The sequence below is a fragment of the Anomaloglossus baeobatrachus genome, chromosome 5 (genome assembly GCF_048569485.1).
Source record: "Anomaloglossus baeobatrachus isolate aAnoBae1 chromosome 5, aAnoBae1.hap1, whole genome shotgun sequence".
Classification (NCBI taxonomy): Eukaryota; Metazoa; Chordata; class Amphibia; order Anura; family Aromobatidae; genus Anomaloglossus; species Anomaloglossus baeobatrachus.
The window spans coordinates 419,839,548-419,861,624 of NC_134357.1; the positions used below are offsets into that span (position 1 = coordinate 419,839,548).

The 22,077-nt window shown below is 45.8% G+C and overlaps 1 protein-coding gene across 1 annotated transcript in view; it reads right to left on the reverse strand.

The window, feature by feature from the left end:
- SMARCD2 (SWI/SNF related BAF chromatin remodeling complex subunit D2) overlaps positions 1-22,077 on the reverse strand; it is an 80,990-nt gene that overhangs the window by 8,572 nt on the left and 50,341 nt on the right. Inside the window, exons 3-11 of the mRNA XM_075347743.1 lie at positions 19,169-19,211; positions 14,179-14,301; positions 13,443-13,562; positions 8,129-8,224; positions 5,228-5,329; positions 4,566-4,727; positions 2,393-2,490; positions 2,166-2,301; positions 1,922-2,044 (exon numbers count right to left, since the gene is read on the reverse strand). Coding sequence (XP_075203858.1) covers positions 1,922-2,044; positions 2,166-2,301; positions 2,393-2,490; positions 4,566-4,727; positions 5,228-5,329; positions 8,129-8,224; positions 13,443-13,562; positions 14,179-14,301; positions 19,169-19,211 — 1,003 coding nt within the window. The remainder of the gene's footprint in view (positions 1-1,921; positions 2,045-2,165; positions 2,302-2,392; positions 2,491-4,565; positions 4,728-5,227; positions 5,330-8,128; positions 8,225-13,442; positions 13,563-14,178; positions 14,302-19,168; positions 19,212-22,077) is intronic.

Sequence of the window (22,077 nt, forward strand, 5' to 3'; positions counted from 1 at the left end):
GCTGCCGCGCCATCCTCGTCGCTCCAGACTGGCCGAGGAGGTCGTGGTACCCGGATCTGTGGCATCTCACGGTGGGCCAACCGTGGGCACTACCAGACCGACCAGACTTGCTGTCTCAAGGGCCGTTTTTCCATCTGAATTCTGCGGCCCTCAACCTGACTGTGTGGCCATTGAGTCCTGGATCCTAGCGTCTTCAGGGTTATCTCAAGAGGTCATTGCCACTATGAGACAGGCTAGGAAACCAACGTCCGCCAACATCTACCACAGGACGTGGAGGATATTCTTATCTTGGTGCTCTGATCAGGGTTTTTCTCCCTGGCCATTTGCCTTGCCCACTTTTCTTTCCTTCCTTCAATCCGGATTGGAAAAAGGTTTGTCGCTCGGCTCCCTTAAGGGACAAGTCTCAGCGCTCTCTGTGTTTTTTCAGAAGCGCCTAGCCAGACTTCCACAGGTACGCACGTTCCTGCAGGGGGTTTGTCACATAGTCCCTCCTTACAAGCGGCCGTTAGAACCCTGGGATCTGAACAGGGTGCTGATGGCTCTTCAGAAACCACCTTTCGAGCCAATGAAAGATGTTTCTCTCTCACGCCTTTCGCAGAAAGTGGTCTTCCTAGTAGCAGTCACATCACTTCGGAGAGTGTCTGAGCTAGCAGCGCTGTCATGCAAAGCCCCTTTCCTGGTGTTTCACCAGGACAAGGTGGTTCTGCGTCCGGTTCCGGAATTTCTCCCTAAGGTGGTATCCCCCTTTCATCTCAATCAGGATATCTCCTTACCCTCGTATTGTCCTCATCCAGTTCACCAATGTGAAAGGGATTTGCATTTGTTGGATCTGGTGAGAGCACTCAGACTCTACATTTCTCGTACGGCGCCCCTGCGCCGCTCGGATGCACTCTTTGTCCTTGTCGCTGGCCAGCGTAAAGGGTCACAGGCTTCCAAATCAACCCTGGCTCGGTGGATCAAGGAACCAATTCTCGAAGCTTACCGATCTTCTGGGCTTCCGGTTCCCTCAGGGCTGAGGGCCCATTCTACCAGAGCCGTGGGTGCGTCCTGGGCTTTGCGGCACCAGGCTACGGCTCAGCAGGTGTGTCAGGCAGCTACCTGGTCGAGCCTGCACACTTTCACGAAACACTATCAGGTGCATACCTATGCTTCGGCAGATGCCAGCCTAGGTAGGCGAGTCCTTCAGGCGGCGGTTGCCCACCTGTAGGAAGGGGCCGTTTTACGGCTCTATTACGAGGTTTTACTTTACCCACCCAGGGACTGCTTTTGGACATCCCAATTGTCTGGGTCTCCCAATGGAGCGACAAAGAAGAAGGGAATTTTGTTTACTTACCGTAAATTCCTTTTCTTCTAGCTCCAATTGGGAGACCCAGCACCCGCCCCTGTTCCCTTCGGGCTGTTGTTCTTTGTGTACACATATTGTTCATGTTGAATGGTTTCAGTTCTCCGAAATTCCTTCGGATTGAATTTACTTTAAACCAATTTATAACTTTTCCTCCTTCTTGCTTTTGCACCAAAACTGAGGAGCCCGTGATGCACGGGGGGTGTATAGGCAGAAGGGGAGGGGCTTTACACTTTTAAGTGTAATACTTTGTGTGGCCTCCGGAGGCAGAAGCTATACACCCAATTGTCTGGGTCTCCCAATTGGAGCTAGAAGAAAAGGAATTTACGGTAAGTAAACAAAATTCCCTTCTTTTATATAGTGTATGTAAACTTCTGGTTTCAACTGTATATGTTAACCGAACAATGGTTCCTGTGCTCTCTATGAGAAAGCCGCTCTCAGACATGTCTGGTGGCGGTTTATCTCAGGGAGAACAAAAGGATCAGTAGTACGAAACTGGACATGCTGGATCCCATGCGTAAGTCTAATGCACATACCTATTGTCATACCTAAAGCTTAGTGAATAAATGTTAGCATTACCTTGAGGTCTCTGCTTTGGGATTTCAGCCAGTCCTGGATAAATTCCTGTGGATCATTGCTGAAGCTTAGCATGAAGTCTCTCTGTGTCTTCAGCTGGTTGATGGATTCGATTGTCTCATGAATCTGAAAGGAGTAAAAGTCAAAAAATACATTACAAAGTCAAACGTCCAAGTGTGTAATTAATAGAAACAAAAGAACAGGTTGATGCCTTTTCTGGATCTTGGCAAAGATCGGTGAGTCTAACCTTGGAATCCAGGCTGGCGATCTCCTGCTGGTTTGTAGTAGATGCAAGAAAGTTACTCATTTGGGACTTTAGAGGGTCATCCACTTCAACCTCTATGTCGTAACATGCCGTCTTCTTCTGATCGTTTGGATCCACACTAAGCAAAACGGTGAATAACATATACTTGTTTATTAGGTTGGTTCTTTTTATTAAAAAGAACGATTCAAATTTACCAGAGGTGCACTTACCTAATGCTGTGATTAATTATTATAGGGTCTGGGTGCTGCAAGAGACTCGCTAGCTTCATGGGAATGTCAGAGAATCTCATTCGGATGCAGTTAAATATCTGTGATAATCATAAGGGGGAGATTAGATGTGGACACAGCAGAAGAGTGGAGAGTAGTAGAAAAGTAATCCTAAAACCAAGCCATACACACACGATAGCTGTTGGCGCAATGCTTGTTTGGCTGACAGCAATCTTCCAATCTCTCAAGCACAAGAACGTTCAACTCAGCCAAGTGTTCACATGTTTCCATTAAAGGAGATCAGAGTAAGTAGCTGCCAAACATCTCTGGCAGCAACTTATCACCTGAAGAAAAGAAGTCTGCATTTTCTATGTCAGATGATGGAGGCCCCATACACATTCCATGATGGTGGATTCAGCTGATTCAATCTAATATCTATGGGGGCATTAGACGGATATATCCGTCATGGAGCCGCGGGCAGGCAGCGGGGAACGGCGCACATATCAGCTGTTATCAACATGTTCCGAGTGGAATCGCATTCGACCCGGAACATTAACCCCTTACATCTCGCTGCCAAAGTCTGGCAGCGAGATGTATATGCGCGCGGCCATGTTTTTTTACTTACCGCCGCCCCCACCGGAAGTCACGAGAGTGATCACGTGACTTTCGGGGGTTGCCATCATAGCACAGGGTCATGTGATGATGCCTGCAGCTATGAGGTTTTACTTTCGTTTTCACCCGGCCGGAAGCAGGGTGAAAACAAAAGTGACTGAATCTGCTGTTTACAGCTGTATAGCTGTGATCAGCAGATAGATAATAGCGATCGGATTGCTGATCGCTATAGCCCCCTAGGGGGACTAGTAAAATAAAAAAAAAAAGTAAAAAAAAAGTTTTAAAAAATAAAAAAAACTAAAAAAAAAAACCTAAAAGTTCAAATCACCCCCCTTTCCCCCCATTGAAAATTAAAGGGTTAAAAAATAAATAAATATACACATATTTGGTATCGCCGCGTTCAGAAATGCCTGATCTATCAAAATATAAAATCAATTAATCTGATTGGTAAACGGCGTAGTGGCAAAAAAATTCCAAACGCCAAAATTACGTTTTTTGGTCGCCACAAGTTTTACGCAAAATGCAATAACAGGCGATCAAAACGTAGCATCTGCGCAAAAATGGTACCATTAGAAACATCAGCTCGAGACGCAAAAAATAAGTCATCACTGAGCCATAGATCCCAAAAAATGAGAACGCTACGGGTTTCGGAAAATGGCGCAAAATGTACGCCACTTTTATTGGACAAACTTCTGAATTTTTTTTAACCCCTTAGATAGATACACGTAAACCTATACAGGTTTGGTGTCTACAAACTCGCACCGACCTCAGGCATCATACCCACAAATCAGTTTTACCATAAAGTGAATAAAACATCCCAAAAACTATTGTGCCATCAAACTTTTTTTGCAGTTTTTCCCCACTTGGAATTTTTTTGCTGTTTTCCAGTACACCATATGGTAAAACTTATGGTTTCATTTAAAAGTACAACTTGTCCCGCAAAAAACAAGCCCTCATATGGCAAGATTGACAGAAAAATAAAAAAGTTATGGCTCTTGGAAGAAGGGGAGCAAAAAACAAAAATGCAAAAACGGAAAGTGCCCCGGGGCTGAAGGGGTTAAAGGGGTTGTCTCATGGAGAGGGGATAACTTCTTGATTGCTGAGAGTTAGAATGCTGGGACCCCCACTAATCTCAAGAATTGAGGATTTGAAGAGCCCAGTATGAATGAATCGTTGATCGAACATGTGTACTGCCATTTTATTCATTTTTAATGGGACTGCCGGAGATATCCGAATCCTGTGTTTGGCTGGTCTTAGTCACTCCCATAAGGATGAATTGAGCAGATGTGCGCATTGTCAACCACCGCTCCATTGACAGAGCCCTGATTCTTGGGTTCGGTGAAGGTCCCAGTGGTTGGACCCCTAGGTATCGGTAAGTTTTCACCTAGGGGATGACTTCCCTACTTGAGACAACCCCATTAAGGATGTTGGTCCTATAGCAGAATATCTGCACATGGTTTTGTAAATGATAAGTAGTTGTAAACGTACGCTTCTGTAGTAGTGTTAGAAGATATGAGTACTTGTCTTTGACTTCTCAGTGACCAGCATTTGTTGACTCTCCTACCTGTCTGAAGTAGCGATTGCAGTTGATGTATTCCTTCTCATGACTGTCTTGCAGCTTGTTGGTCTTAATATAGAGCCACAGAGCCTGCATGATGTTGGCACGGGTCTGAGTATGAACACCCAGCAGGCGAGCCAAGCGAGTGTCCAACTTATACTGAGGAGGCTGCCAAATTAATATAGAGGAAAAGAGATGAAAACAAGTGTATAAATATATACATCCCACTCATATCCATGTCTAATCTACGTGTTGCACTTTTGAGGATAGACGACTAGTGATGAGGTTAACAAGACCAACACAACATGAGCAGTATTTGCTTCAACAAAAAGTCTTACTACTTCTAACCACACCATATTTTGCCCTGTGTCTGGTACTTGTTTTAACCCAAAAGATCTAAACTCTAATATCAGCCATTATAAGGAACTAAAAATCCACTGCAAAAATAGGCTTCCTCATTTTATACCCTTTGCATGGCAGAGAGCAAAATGTACTGTGGATTTTCTCTGCTGTCTATGGATGACATTTTTGGAAATCTCCTCCATAGTGCTGCTACTGTAATAGGCAGTGGATTTTCGGTATGTAATTCCCCATCAGAAAACCTGCTGCTTAAACAACATCCCCTTAGTCTTACAGACCTATTCCTTCTTTCTTTTCTCAGTTCTTACCTGATGATCCAGCATAAGAAGCAGAGTACACTTCACATTCACATCTCCGGGTCGCTTCACCTGGAAGCCATCTGTCTCCTGTGTGGTGGCCATCCTGTGCCACTGTAAGGGGTAGATAAAAAATAATAATGCATCTTTTTCTGGGACGGTCCATGATTATTTAGCCTTTCAAGCCCACAGCTGCCAAAGGAGTGGCACATCACATAAGATGCGCCAGTTTTGGCTCTTCTCCTTGGATCTTCCCGATTTGCCCTGGTTTGGTGGCGATCGGGGTAATGGTAGTCGGGGTTGATGTCAGCTGTGTAGTATCATCTAACATCAAGCCCTGGTGTTAGTTATGGAGAGGTATCTATCAGACGCCCTTATTACTAACCCACTAAGTAAAAAAAAAAAGAAAAAGAAAAACACACACACAAAGAAAATCTTTATTTTTTAAAAAAACACTCTTCAGCACTTTCCCTGGTTCACCAATTTATTTAAAAAAAAAACAACCCATGCAGGTCCAACATTGTCCAAGGAATTCTACGTAGTCCAGGGAAGGAAACCTGAAAGACATAAAAAGAGAGAAATAAAAACAAGAGACTGTCCCTCATTCACTAATTTATTAGAAAGCAAAGTTCCCAGGAGAGTGCAGTGTGAGGAGGGAGTGGCTGCTGCTTACAGCTTAAGAAGACTCATTCTAAGGCTTCATAGCCTTTGATCTCCATAACTGAGGAACGTCATGGGAACTGCTGGAGTACATCAGAGCTGGGAACTTTGCTTTCTAATAAATTGGTGAATGAGGGACAGTCTTTTGTTTTTGTTTCTCTCTTTTTATATTTTCTGGTTTCCTTCCCTGGACTACGTCGGTCCTGCATGCTTTGTTTTGTTTTTTTAATAAATTGGCGAGCAGACAATAAAGTATTTTTGTGTTGTGTTTTTTTCAATTGTGACTTACTGGGTTAGTAATGGGGATTTCTGATAGACACATCTCCATTACTAAACCCTGGTATTGATTCCAGCTGACACTACACAGCTGATATCAACCCCAAAAAACATTACCTTGATTACCACCACACCATGGGAAGAGCCGAGGGAAAGCATCAGAATTGAAGCATCTAATATGCAGAGTGGCTGTGGGCTGGTATTTTAGGCCGAATTGCCATGGATCTTCCCAGCCTGATATTATCAGTCTGCAGCTGTCTGTTTTACCTTTGCTGGTTATGAAAAATAGGGGGATCCCACGTAATGTTTGCTAATTATTTATTAGGTTAAACCAGGCTAAACACTCTTTAGTGCCACATGAAAGACACGAAAGGAGGGCTGCGACATTATAACATCAGGATATCTCTTTCTGTAAAAAATTTTTTTATTAGTTGCCAAGAAGGTTCTGTTTGGGAACTTAGGGGAGTATATCACATGAGACTTGCCGATGAAAGCCGATGGGTGTGAGAAATAAAAATCAGACGGCACCACCTGTGTACCGTCCTTTCTTTCTGGCACCCATAGACTTTGGCATTTGCGAGTCTTGTTCAATATATACGTGGCCATTCACAGCATGCTGCAATTTTTCTTCTCAGCCCGACTAAAGCTGACTAAAAACTTGCAGATGTTCACTGCCTCATTAAATAACATTGCAGCCAGTGCAATCCGATTTTTTATCATATTGCACTCGGCATTTTTAATCGCCAGTGGGAGTGAGGCCTTACCAGAGCTGTATGACACTTCAATGTGTGAGCACTTACAATGCACCAGTTACAAATTATAATCGCAACCTCATACAGACAGGTCACATTAGTATATGATATGTTACTATTTAAAAAAAATTATGGTAAACAGTACAGACCAAAAGTTTGGACACACCTTCTCATCTCTAGAACAACTATTAAGAGGAGACTTTGTGCAGCAGGCCTTCATGGTAAAATAGCTGCTAGGAAACCACTGCTAAGGAAAGGCAACAAGCAGAAGAGATTTGTTTAGGCTAAAGAACACAAGGAATGGACATCAGACCAGTGGAAATCTGTGCTTTCGTCTGATGAGTCAGAATTTGAGATCTTTGGATCCAACCACCGTGTCTTTGTAGAAAAGGTGAACGTATGGACTCTACATGCCTGGTTCCCAACGTGAAGCATGGAGGAGGAGGTGTGACGGTGTCGGGGGTGCTTTGCTGGTGACAGTGTTGGGGATTTATTCAGAATTGAAGGCATGCTAAACCAGCATGGCTACCACAGCATCTTGCAGCGGCATGCTATTCCATCCGGTTTGCGTTTAGTTGGACCATCATTTATTTTTCAACATGACAATGACACCAAACACACCTCCAGGCTGCGTAAGGGATATTTGACTAAGAAGGAGAGTGATGGGATTCTACGCCAGATGACCTGGCCTCCACAGTCACCAGACCTGAATCCAATCAAGATGGTTTGGGGTGAGATGGACCGCAGAGTGAAGGTAAAAGGGCGAACAAGCGCTAAGCATTTCTGGGAACTCCTTCAAGACTGTTGCAAAACTATTTCCAGGTGACTACCTCCTGAAGCTCATCAAGAGAATGCCAAGAGTGTGCAAAGTAGTAATGAAAGCAAAAGGTGGCTACTTTGAAGAACCTAGAATATAAGACATATTTTCAGTTGTTTCACACTTTTTAAGTATTTCAGTCCACATGTTTTCATTCATAGTTTTGATGTCTTCAATGTGAATCTACAATTTTTAGAGTCATGAAAATAAAGAAAACTCTTTGAATGAGAAGGTGTGTCCAAACTTTTGGTCTGTACTGTATATATATATTTTAATGTATGTGCTTGATATAAATATATGAATTGTAAATGCTTTACTGTAGGGTGACATACAGAAACGTTTGGAAATTGTGCAACAAACAATATCTAAATAGACTGAACATTCAATAAGAACCTTTGTTTCACTTACCTCTACCAAGTGATTATCTGGCCCATAGAGGTCTTTGTCCAGCTCAATAACAAGACTCTTAAAGAATGAAGAGAACTTCCTTTTCTGCTTGCTGGGCTGCAAATGTAAAAATACTATTTTATGATATTATTTTTTGGGCTTTCTGCACTATCAAATGCCAGATACAAGTGATCTTGTTGTATTACATGTCACTCCAGTCATGGCTTGCAGCAAAGGCTGTCTTACTTCCTCTACTACTGCCTGAAAGTCCATCCCATGAGCGGGCGAGATGGGCTTAGGAGTCAAACATAGGCCCCATATCTTTTGAATAATGGGAGCTTGTTTTGGAGCTCCAAAGTTGGTCTCTCCTATAGGGCATGTCAGTGTTTTACTGAATGCACCCTGACTGCTGTGCCCTGGTAGTAAGGGGTTAAGTTCCCTCTCATGTCCGATTCTCCCTCCTCCCCCTTCCAGGGGTGTTATCCAATGGGAATGTTCCCATGATTCCACTCTTTCCCCTATAAATATTCCCCCTCTTCCTGGTTCCGGTCTCTCCTCACCTTGTGAGATCCGGACGCTGCTGTCCTACCCTCCCTCCCTATCTTTTGGTTAATCTTTTCAAGTCACAGCGGTTTTGAGCCAAACAGTTGTTCGGTTACGAAAGCTAAAGTGCGCCGGAAGTCCGGCCTGGCACAAAGTTTCGTTTGAAAGTATTGATTAATAATGGTTAATTGTGCTGTGACCGACCTCCATCCACAATAAAAGATGAGAGTTGTTTAATTTTGATAAAGCTCTCCTAATAAAGTTTGTATTTTGGTTAATTTGGTCTCGGAGTGGTTAATCGGACATGGGGAGGGTCTTGTTTGCGGGGTGTGGGTCTCAGCAGTCTATGTATTCTGAGAGAACCACACAAGTCTACATATTACATACCATACTCCAGCCAGAATGTGTATGGTTCAACCCCAGCTCCCAAATGTGTGCCCCAAGTGTCGTAAGGGTCAGGTCGTGGACATTTTTTCACATCTTGTTGACTTGTCCAGTGAGGGTACTGGGCCCAGGTGGTTATATTTCTACATAACAGTATGGAAATACCGGTCAAAGATTATTCCGGGACCTGCCTTTTGTTTATTGAGCCTGAACAGTGTCTGTTGACACCAGACAGGCTGTTTCTAAAGGAGTTCTTGTTTATTGCTTGGAAGTGTGTGGTTAGGTATTTGTTGTCTTCTACAATACCCACCATTTCTCTAAAAAAATCAACTGTAAATTTTTCCTTTGGTTTTAAGAAAAGTATTTATATATACATAGGCAGTCATGAAAAGTATACTAAAATCTGGGGTAGATGACTTGAGACCCCCTGACTGCTTAGTTTGCCTCTCCTTCAGATTGTCCTTGTATCACCTCAAGTCCATTTCTTGGTGGAATCAGACAGACACACAGAAGAAGCAGTTCATTTTTTCCCCCTTAATTTATTGTTGGATTTGTTTGTCGTCAGATCTGCTTAATGTCTGCACTGATGTATAAAATGTCTGTATACTGCATATTATATGTGTCGTAGGGATTCCCTCGCTTTACGCAGCTGGTAGCATTCATAAAAGCACATGGCTTCATGGTCAAACGGAAGTTTTTTGAAACTGCATAAACTTCTGGCAAAAATGGCAAACTAACACAGCCTTTTTTCAGCATCAAGGAACAAAAATAAACCGTCCACATACAGGTATATGTAGGCTCATCCATACAGATAAATGTCCAGCAGATAAGTGTCCAGCAGATGAATGTCTAGCTCTCATTTCAGGATCACCAGTGTAAGTTCTCTCACAAATGTAGTTCACGCTCCACTCCTAGCTCAAAGATCTCTCAAGCTCAGGATCGACTGTCCATCAAACGGGCTTTTTTCCTTTGGTCAGCAGCAGACTGCTCCAGCTCCCAAACCGACTCTTGCAGACTCCACTCAGACAGACTTTGTCTAAGCCTCCACATGCAGCTACCTCTCAGAGACTCACTCTCCCTGAGACTTCATTCAGACAGACGCTCTGCCTCAGTCTCCACCTGCAGCTCCCTCAGAGACTCACTGTCTCTGAGGCTCTATTTAGACAGGCTCTGTCCTGGCTGCCACCTGCAGCCTTCTCCCAAAAAGAACTCTACCTCTCTAAGGGTACTTTCACACTTGCGTTGTTTTCCTTCAGTTGCAATCCATCGTTTTGGAAAACAGCAGAATCCGTTAACATATTCCACTGCTTCCCTCCCATAGACTTGTATGGACGACGAATTGCGAGTGATGGACCTGCGTTGCTTCTGCTGGGCGACGCTGCATTGCTTCCGCCGGGCGGAAGGAACGCAGCATGTGACGTTTTTTGAGTAGCGCAATCCGTAGGATTTCACTGCACATGCTCTCTCTGGCTCCCTGCACACGTAACCAGGATACACATCGGGTTACTAAGCAATGCGCTTTGTCTAGTTACCCGATATTTACCCTGGCTACGGGTGCAAGGAGCCAGCGCTAAGCAATGTACGCTGGTAACCAAGGTAAATATCGGGTAACCAAGCAAAGTGCTTTGCTTAGTTACCCGATATTTACCCTGGCTACATGTGCAGGGGGCCAGACACTTCCCCGCTCGGCTCCGCCCCCTCCCGCAGTCTGCATGTACACACACACACACACTCACACTCACACTCACCTGTCCCCAGCCATGCAGTCCTTGCGGCACTGACGTCCTCAGCGCTTATCTCCCGCTCAGCTCCACCCACCCCACACTCCGCCCCCACCCCCCGCACACATTCTCGGCGGCCGAACGATCAGTTGATCACCCGGCGGCCGGCTGCTGTGAGCGATCAGCTGATCACCCGTCGACCGGCTGCTGTGAGCGATCAGCTGATCACCCGGCGACCAGCTGCTGTGAGCGATCAGCTGATCACCCGGCGACCAGCTGCTGTGAGCGATCAGCTGATCACCCGTCGACCGGCTGCTGTGAGCGATCAGCTGATCACCCGGCGACCAGCTGCTGTGAGCGATCAGCTGATCACCCGGCGACCAGCTGCTGTGAGCGATCAGCTGATCACCCGGCGACTGGCTGCTGTGAGCGATCAGCTGATCACCCGGCGACTGGCTGCTGTGAGCGATCAGCTGATCGTTCACAATAGTCTGCCGCCGGTAAAAAGAAGAAAAAAGAAGAAAAAAAAAGATTCCGTTGTTTTGTACGATCCGTTGCATCCGTTGTGCCACTAAATGCAACACATCCGTTGCATCCGTCACACAACGCAATGCAATGGATGCCGTTCAACGCAAGTGTGAAACTAGCCTTAGACGTTCCCTCCAGGTGAACACATGCCTGGTTCTATACAACAACTTATAGGTGCATTTCCTATCAATACATGCAGAGGAAGGATTTAACCCTCACCTTCCCAGTTATGCTAGATAACAGCAGAGTTAGGATTTAACCCTTACCACACTGGCTTCACTACAGTGCATATATGTTTAGTATCATCTTCTTTGTATACCGTTCTATCCTAGAGATACTTTGTACATGATTGTCTCTTTCAGATGCTGTACTGTGATGTGTACTTCATTCTGTAGTTTCCTAATATAGTTTATTTGTTTTTTTAAAAAAAATCCTCTCTATAGTCAAGAATGGAGAGATTTTTAATTCTAGTGTTGATGCTTGCTGCCCATGTTACTGATCACCTCTGCAATGTATCAGTGATGGCCGATTTCCTAGGAAAAGATGATGTGCTTACAAGCTATTTTTTGTAGAGCTTGCAAGCACCTCTCTGAAGCTGGCAGGATTACCCTGAAGCTGATGACTGCGCTCCTCCAGTGCTGAAGAGGAAAAGCTGCCTCTGCTTGCAGCATCAGAGAGCGCAGTGCACTGTTCAGACCAGTGAGTCAGTTATGCTGCTTAGTGTGGCGCCCCTGACCCGGTCAGGCACCAATGAGTACTGCACCCATGCTGGGACAGTACTTCCAGGTAATCCTAAAGGCCAGAATGAGGTGTGTACGCACAGACACATAGCAACCAGTTCTCCCACACCATTAGTTGGGACCCTTGGGTAGTCTCCAGAGGGGGCTAGCCTTCAATTCTTGTCAAGGGGTGTAGTGGAAGGGCTGGGAGCTAAAGTGCAGAGGTTGTCAGGAAAAGAGTGGAGCGAGCCAGTCTGGCAGTGGTGAGCGGCGGTTGCTAAGGGATACGCGCGCGGCCACTAGTCAGACCCTGCGTGGTATAGTGACAGTTGGCGGGGGAGAAAGGTCACATGGTCAGTCAGTAAGACAGTCAGTCAGTACGAGGTTGCCGGTGACTAGGCACACACGGGGAACAGGTCCCTGGAGCAGACTTTAGTTTTAACTACCTGCTAAACCTGCCAGTGAGGGGAACTACAGGTACCTCACCAACCACACAGAGTCCGAGCCTCAGCAGCAACGCAGGGACCCATAAGGAGACAGAGCTTGAAACTATCTCACCTGGTCCATGCTGCCGGCAAACGGGCCAAACACTGGGGAGAAAAGGCAGTTGCGACTCCCTGGATAGACACCACGGTACTTCAAGTCAGGGGTTATCCAAACACAGAAGTGCTAGAAAGGCGAGCTAACCTGTTACCCTCAGACTGGTCCAAGGAGCCCTGTTTTTTTACCTGGTTTATCATAGCATCGCCCGAGTCAGCTCACAATATCAACAAAGTGAGTAAAAAGCAGTTGAAAGACTTTCGGACTCAGCCTGTGTTATTCCTGGACCCGCTATCCTACTCACCTGAGACCCTGGGGCCTGCCCCACTCACGGGAGGCTACATCACCTGGCTGAAGACTCCATCAGCCAAAGACGCTCATAACACCTGCAGCGGCGGTCATCCACATCCCTGACCGCAAGCCATGAGTGGCGTCACGACACATAAAATAAAACTGACATTACCTGTTGCCATATCAAATAAGCTCTGTGGCATCCCTGAAGAGGCTCAGCATCCCTGGGGCGACACACTAGTCTAAACTGTCAATCTTCAGGAGCGCACCACCCTCCAGCAAGAAGAAAGCTGGAAGACAGTGGAGTAGTGTGCTCCTGAAGATAGAAGATGAGAATAACACTTTCTCTAAGCTTCATAGCCCTTCATGTGATTACTGCAGGAAACCAGAACATTATCATACAATGTGGAAGCTCCACAGAAGGGAACCTAGACTTCTAAAAGCATGTAATAAAGAATTTTCTCTCCGACAGGAGCCATAACCAAGACAGTTTACAGATAATAAAGGTATATGTCAGCGAGTATTTAACCCGACCTATGGTGTTCCTGTCTATGAGTAGATGAGTATATTATGACTAAAGTCCTCATTAGCAAAATGACTCATACTTACATCTTCCAACAATTTTCCTTCAACTCGCAGCTCCCAGGAGCTCACTTTTTCTGCTTCCTCTCCATCAGGTTTGCCCGGAGTGAAAGTGTTGGAAATATATATCCTCAGCTTACGCTTTTGCTGTAGAATAAGAAGTGGTGTTAGAAAATTAGGTATTGGATAAGGTGAGATATGAACTTATTAAATTTTTTTTTTTGCCCACTTGCCCATAAATTAAATCAAAGAAAAACTAGTAAATATACAATTGAGGCCTCGCTCACATCACCGGTATTTTGCGGCAAAACCGGATTCCGCACAAATGCATTTCACTTCAATGCATTTCCTCGCACCAAGATCCGGTCACATGCGGTTGCGTGCGTCATACACAAACGCATGTGACCATATCTTGCCAAGAGTCCATAGGAAATGTATTGAAGTGAAACGCATTTGTGCCGGATCCGGTTTTGCGGCAAAATACCGCTGATGTGAGCGCGGCTTGATTTTATATTTTTGAAGAGTAACATAAGAATATCACCTAGGAAGATCATCACAAAGACATATCTCACACAGCATATTCTGTGCATATATACATGGGCATAAATTCCTAATCCGTCAGCCCCCCAAAATTAAGGTCTTTGAGTAAAACAGATACATTGTGTTACAAATTGAACTGCACCTAAACCATTTACATAACTTGTGAAAGAAATGTATCCCTGCTATCCTCATACATAGGTAGCCCTATCATCACTCATCTTACAGTCAGAGGTTTCTTTATGGCATCTTGGATCTCCATTCTCTTCCTGGCAATTGTCTGATCTAATTTCCGCTCAAAAGCCAAGAGATCCATATACGCCTGTGACTCCGGTACGAGTTCTCGGATCTAGCAAGAAGACATAAAAGGGGAAGAGGTGTAAAAATTTAAACTGTCCTGTAAATAATGGTCATAAAACAAACATTAGTCCCAATTAAATGATTGCTTAATTTTAATAAGGGTATTCTGAATTTATTAAATGTCACCATCTCTTAGATCTCTCTTTTCTGTCAGTGGATGGAAATATTCAGTTTACGTGCTGAGGCTAAAAACCTATACTTCAGGAGTGAGGCTCATTAGAAGAAAGCTATCTGCACTGTAAAGACTCGCTCACACCACCGTATAAACCGGATGAGGGCAAACCGTTAAAAAGGTATTGCACTTGGACCAATGTTATTCAATGAGGAGGTGCAGAATAGCGTATTCTTTCTCATATCTGATCGGCGTGTGGTAAAAAACACAACATGCTTTGATTTGACTCGGAAATCGGATGAGACTCACTCATTCAAGTCTATGGGTGAGAGAAAAAAAAAACCAGATATAGCATCCGATTTTTATGGATACATTATGTACCGCCCTGCGGCCTCGGCTGCGGCCGCCGAGCCGCTCGGATCTGTGCTCGCGTTCTACAGGTGGTTGCTCGAGCCTCTCACGGACCCGGGGATCACATCGCTCTGCAAGGGAGGTTGGCGCTACGCGCAGGGGATGCGGGAATTTGGTTTTGGGATGATTGTTCGTGACGCCACCCACGGGTTGTGGTGATTGTGGACACCACCACTGCGGTGAAGGTGCGGGGACTCCCGGGAGCGGGGTAGTGGCGCAGCTAGGTGTTGACCCCTCCGTGGGTAGGGGATGTTGGTCCCGGGGCCCGATTGGCGAGGGCCGGGGTGCAGGGCGCAGTGTTGCGGTGCAGCGCAGTGCGGTGCCTGAGGGCACCGGTGTACTCATGATTAAACCACACAGATTCACTGGTAAACCAAACGGGGTGATGAACAAGGTCCGCAGCCGGCTGCAACTTCCCAGTCTGGTTGGCAATGTCCGTCTTTCTCCTGCACCTGTGTATGTATCTTGACTACTGTGCCTGGGCACTGGTAGTCCGCTCCCCGGTGTATAAGTGTCGTAGGAGCCCGTTTGCCCGCAGACGCTGGCCCTTTGGATCTCTGGCCTTTGGCGGTGGCTCCTATCCGGACGGATTGGGCTGTTGCCTTCAATCGGGACTTAGGTGGGAATGAACCTCTGAGGTCGAGACCGCAATCAGTTGATTTGACTATGGTGGTGGCTTATAGCCTAGTTCGGGGTCTGAGTACCCTGCCTGGTGCTCCGGTATCCAGTTGGCTCCCCGGTTCGGTTCCGGCGGGCCACTACCCTGTCCCGGTCCCTTACGGTTCCACCGGTCATATTCCCGGTCTTCTGCAGGCGGCCACTACCGTCCGCCTGCCTGACTGATCGGGGGTCCTAGGCTCCAACCCATGCCCCACGCAGAACTGTACTCCTCTCACTTCCAAACTTAATCTCGATCTGCTTGTATTTCCTGCCTCAGGCCAGCAGACTCCTCGGATGGCGTGTCTATCTGCCTGACTCCGCCCACCTGGTGTGCCTGTCTGACTCTGAGGGAGGCAATCAGGTCTTTGGTTGACTGATGATACCTTACTAGGGTGGGGGTGTATGTGGTGTGTGTAGTGACCTGTGACCCCTGGGTGTCCAGGGCGTCACAATTACAATTATGTAACATAGGAAACTGTAAATGGTCATGTAAATGATTAATGGCTACTGTAAAAAAAACGGATTGTACATTGATGACAAGTGACAAAGAAATTGTCCAACATTTCTGGATGAAATATTGACCAATTTTTTATACTGTCATATGACCCTAGCCTTACACGCTTCAGGCCAAATTCACACTTTTGACACTCATGGCCGGAATAAAGACTATGATGGTTGGACTGGCCACAGGTCTCCGTCTCCTGACCCGAGATCAATAGACTCCTATATGCCTATAAGTCCAGATATCGGGGAGCGGACTCAAACTGTGATTGTCAAACATATGAAATCAGCCTTACTCGTGTGTAAGCAGGACATGATCTGCACAGATTTTTGGCCTCTGACTGTAAACAATGAACTGTTTGCCAGCAGTGGTATTCAAAGCTGTGGGAAATTCATTTACAAAACATATTATTAGCATTTGTTTTATGGAAGAAAAATTCTTAAAGCGTTCAGCCACAATCTTTTTCTTGACGGCCTAAATTTCGCATTGTCTATTAATATCTGATTTATGGGGGTGTGACACCCAGCGTCCCTATTGATCTGCTGTTATTCTGGAAGGTCTTGGAAGCTGCCAGAACACAGCAGTTCCATCAGTTCTGTAGTAGCATAGGTAGCTACGGCCAGACCCTGCAGGTCCTCCCCTCTTGAGTAGAGAGTGAATCTGCAGTACCAGGCTGCGACCACTGTAGTTTTGACGGCGTTGTGTTTTAGCAGCTTCCGAGACCTCGCCAATAACAGCTGATTGGCACAACCCCACCACTTAGATATTGATGACCTATCCTAAGGGGCACTTTGCACACTACGACATCGCAGGTGCGATGTCGGTGGGGTCAAATTGAAAAGTGACGCACATCCGGCGTCGCAGGCGACATCGTAGTGTGTAAAGCATTTTTGATACGATTAACGAGCGCAAAAGCGTCGTAATCGTATCATCGGTGTAGCCTCGGTCATGTCCATGAATTAAGAATGACCAATGTTATGATGTTGTTCCTCGTTCCTGCGGCAGCACACATCGCTGTGTGTGAAGGCGCAGGAGCGAGGAACATCTCCTACCTGCGTCCTGCAGCTCACGCCAGCTATGCAGAAGGAAGAAGGTGGGCGGGATGTTTACGTCCCGCTCATCTCCGGCCCTCCGCTTCTATTGGCCGCCTACCGCGTGATGTCGCTATGACGCCGCACGACCCGCCCCCTTAATAAGGAGGCGGGTCGCTGGCTAGAGTGACATCGCAGGGCAGGTGAGTGCATGTGAAGCTGGCGAATTGATAATGTTCACTACGCCAGCTATCACCATGATATCGCAGCTGCGACGGGGGCGGGGACTATCGCGCTCGGCATCGCTATCGGCTTGCGATGTCGTAGTGTGCAAAGTGCCCCTAAATGTATGCCATCAATAAAAAGGTAGTGGCCAAACCCTATAAATTGCATATTAGTTGGACATTTATTTTTAGTTTACTGATATATTTTATAGACTCTACGCCGATCATTCTAGTCCTCTCCTTTTTCTGGACTCATCACGTCCACTTCTTTCTCTTCCTCGGTATCAGAACATGACGATGGCTATCAAGCTCAGTTCACAAGCTAATCAGGACCACTCCTCCATCACGGGAGATGTGAGACATGGGCTGACTTAGCTTGTGAACTGAACCAGACAGGCAGCCTTCAGGCTTGTCACTAGTCATGTGCTGACACAGGAGACAAAGTTCTCTGCCTGAGTCAGAACTAAAGCGTAAGCCGAGAGCGTCTGTCATAACATGATTTCATAAATAAAGTATATAAAATGTTTAACTTTTTGTAACATTTTAAAACCATAAATGACCTATTATTTAAATCCAGCTTTTATGATGAAGGTATTTTTTTCAACATTTTTTAGAATGTTTCATTTAATTTATCACTATCTGTTTTTTAAAGACAAATAAATATTTCTGAATTTTAACTCAGAACATTTGGGCTCAATATTAGAATCCTTCTTCCTATTCATGACATGGACATTAGTAGCAATAGAATGACCCAGACATGATTTCTCTGTATAGAGGTGTTATTGTGACGCCCTGGGGGGGGCTAGAGCAGAGTGTGTGGAGAGAGAGAGAGGAGAGGAGTCTGGAGTTGTAGCTCGCGGGCTGCTATAGAAGCATGCTCCAAAAGGGCAGGGACAGGCTGTTTGTAAGGAAGGGGCCAGAGGTAGCCGGGGCAGGGTAGCAGCCCGCCGGTACCAAGGGTGACCCGGATCACTGCAGGGGAGTGGACTCCCCGTTCCCGGCTGAGGGGAAAGAGAAAGAGTGGAGAAAGAGGCACCTGGCTGCAGGGAAAGAACAGGGGCTGCTGCACCGTGTGTGGGACACTAACACCCTCCGTACCGAAGGCTGCGGACTCCGGCAGTTTCTGGTTAATTCCTGACTCTGTGTGAATTTCTTTGCAAAGCGAACTGTGAGTAACAACATCCCCCGGTCCAACCGGACGCACAGCTCTCAGACCGTCTCCATCTCCTCCCTGCACCACCTCACCGGGGTACCGGAACACCAACATCCTACCCGTGGAGGGAAATAACCACCTTGATGCCCACCACCATCCCCAGGATCCATTAACCGGCAGCAGCGGTGCTCCGTTACCTCACCGCACACCACGGGTGGCATCACGGAAATCTGCCTTACCTAATCCCCTTCTTACTGTGGAGCCTGGGATCACAGACCGGGTCACGCCACCATGATACCCACAGAAGTGACCCCGCGGCCCGGATCTGAGTACCCCTTATCCCCGGGCGACACATTATCTGAGCATGCTCAAATCTAACCAAAGTTCATTGTCCAGGGAGGAGGAGGAAGTGAGCTGAGCCATCATTGTGAATGATGGACCCCGTGTCATTGTAACCCTTTGATAAGACTGTTGTGATGATCCGGAAGTGTGTCTCTAGTATAAGTCCTAAAAGCCAATGTGAAAACTACAACTTTTCTTTTTTATTATTATTATTATTATTATTATTATTTAATATAGGTAAGGAAAAGTGAAAAAAAAGTCAAACTTTTTAAAAAAATACATTTAAATTTAAAACCTATATATCCCTTTCTGATGAGACAATACTTTTAAGAAGTCAGGTAACTTCATTATACAGTGAATACACTTTATTTGCAACAAACTAAGACATAGGTGACAAGTCGGTGACAGATCAGAAACTTACCCTTTGTGGTAATATCTTATCAGCCATTTTCCTTCTTTTCATTCTAGAAAAATCAATAAGGGAATAATTATTAAGCTGTGTAAAATGCTGCCTAATCTTACAAAGTCTTATTTAAAGGGTTTGTCTGCTTTGAACAATCCCTATTTTTTGAAGGATCCCTTGACAAAGTGTCTCTTTGCTAGGAAGATATAGAAAAAAGCCATGGGGACACCTGGGCGTAAGGCTGGCCATACGCACAGATGGCTGTCGGCCAAATGATGCCGATTGTTCGGCTGACACTCCCATACCCAAGAGCGCTCAGCTGAGAAAGTTGTCCCGACTGACACATTGGCAGCGGCTTGTGTCAGAGAGAACGATGTGATTGGCAGTCCAAAATTGGACTTGCATGACTGACATATCTTCCGACCATTGGTAGGCCGACACACCCATAAACATTAGATCATTGGCCAAACCCGTCATAAACGGACAATTCAGCAGACGTTAGTCTAAGGTGTCCGTTTATGCACCACAGATCGGTAAATCGATTGTTTAAAGGGGATCAGTCAGCAGGTTTTGGCTACCCTATCTGAGAGCAGCATAATATAGGGAAAGAAACTCTGAATCCAACAATGTATTACTTAGATTATTGCCCGCAGCTGTTCTGACACAATCAAAGCTTTTAGATTTAGCAAAGCAGGAGAACTGACAGAGCTGCCCAGCCCACCCCAGATTCACAATAGAGATTGTACTTTGACAGGTTGACAAAGGAGGGAACAAGGCGGAGTGCCTTGTGCGAGACTTTGTAGTCCAGCAATGATAATGATTAGGTGATAAAGCCTTTAGTTTACGTAAACAACACCACATAGCCTGATAAGAGAGACATAATTGATTTTTGTTTTTTAACCCCTACAAAATGCTGTCCTCAGATTACATAGCAAAAACTCGCTGATAGATTCCTGTGCTGTTTCTATTTGTCTTAGTTAAAACTGTTATTTAATGTTTTTCATGCTTGTCTCTGCTGCCTCTACTGGTCAGACCTTTCGGCTCCTCTGTTTCTTTTGTCCAGCCCATGGGAGTGTCTGATAACCCTCTTGCATCACATCCTGGTATGTTGAATGTTCATTCCAAACCAGAGTTTGTGAGAACAACATCCCTTATTGGAGCTGCTAGAAGCAAAGTCTTCTGACCGTAGTAGCTTCAGAGACAAGCATCACAGGAGAACTACAATGCCAAGTACTTGGACTGCTGTACTTCTGCATGTCCTTAACCTTTGGAGAAAATAAACCACCATTGTTTCATCTCAGCATGTGCATGTTTAACTCTGGAGCACTCTGGTCCTGTCTGCCTCACCTATAGGAAAAACAAAGGTAAGATTCTCACAACTACACGCCTTCAATCGCCTTTAAGTGGCGACAGAACAGTCAGAAGACTGCTTTACAGCCCAAAGTCAAAACTTCCTTGAGAGCCCAAATCAGTCAGAAGACTGCTTAACAGCCCAAGTCAAAACTTCCTTGAGAGCCCAATCAGTCAGAAGACTGCTTAACAGCTCAATACCCCAGCTACAGATCCCTAAGAACCCTGCAACTTCACTTGTAATCTGCCTAGCAACAAGCCTTGTGTACTAGTCTGCCTGCAACAGTGCATGCCTGGACAAGCCTAAGGGGAAGCTCTCCCATCTGCCACGTCCTGTATCACCTCTGCTTGCATTGTAAAGGGAGAGTTTATGCACCTGCTGTTTCCCTCTAGCCTTACCCCTTCTATAGACTTGAAGTACATTTACACCTCATTACTGCATATTACTGGATTGCGAACCCCAAGTTTTGCTAAAGCCACCTTGGGAATCTCATCAGGGAGTCCTTGCAGAGCTGCACGACGATTTTCGGACCCCTATTCAAAAGTCAAGTTTCTTAAAGAGACAGTACACCTTAAATCAAAATGGCCGAAAAAGACCTCGGACAGTTCCCCACTGCTGAAACAGAGCAAATACAATCTGATACTGTCCATTATGAAGCCCAGGAGGCAGATCCCGCGCTTCCAGCAGACCAAGTTGTCCGACCGAAGCGCTATTCCAAACCCACGATAAAGGCCTCTGAAAACTATCACACTATGAAAGATGAGCTATGTGAACACCTGGAAGAACAGTGGGAACGAGTCACCTATTACATGTCAAGACTTGAATCCTCATCAGGTGATGCCGCATGCTTACTAGCCGCTATGGAACGGCTGAACACAGCTCATGAAAGATACAAGAGACTGTCAACAAGGTACATTACCTTTCTAAAAGACTCTAAAATTGATGAAGCTTTTTCAGACCTGAGCAAGGCAGAAGAGGTGGACAAGGAAAGAGATGCCAAGTTGCAAGATGCCATAGACAAGGCCAAACACCGTATCTCTCACCAGCAAGAAACTAGATCACACCGATCAACCTCATCTAGACGTTCCTCTCGGTCATCCGGGTCATCATCCTCAAGAAGCTCAGCCCTGAGCGACAGGATACTAGAGGCCCGCATAAGAGCAGAGGAATCCAAGGTGAGACGTTCCTTCACAGAAAGAAGTAGAGGGAGAAGCCAAAAGGGCAGAAGCCCTCGCAAAAGCAGAAGCCGCTAAAGCAGAAGCCCTTGCAAAAGCAGAAGCCGCTAAAGCAGAAGCCCATGCAAAAGCAGAAGCTGCTAAAGCAGAAGCCAAAAGGGCAGAAGCAGAAGCCCTTGCAAAAGCAGAAGCTGCTAAAGCAGAAGCCCTTGCAAAAGCAGAAGCCGCTAAAGCAGAAGCCAAAAGGGCAGAAGCGGAGGCTCGGATAAAGATTCTTCGGTCACAGATGGAAGAGGAAGTTGCACTAGCTAAAGTGAGACTACTTGACCAAGCATTGATCCAAGGTCCTGATCCAGCTCACTCGCCACCACTGGAAGCAGACAATCCAGTTGATCACACAA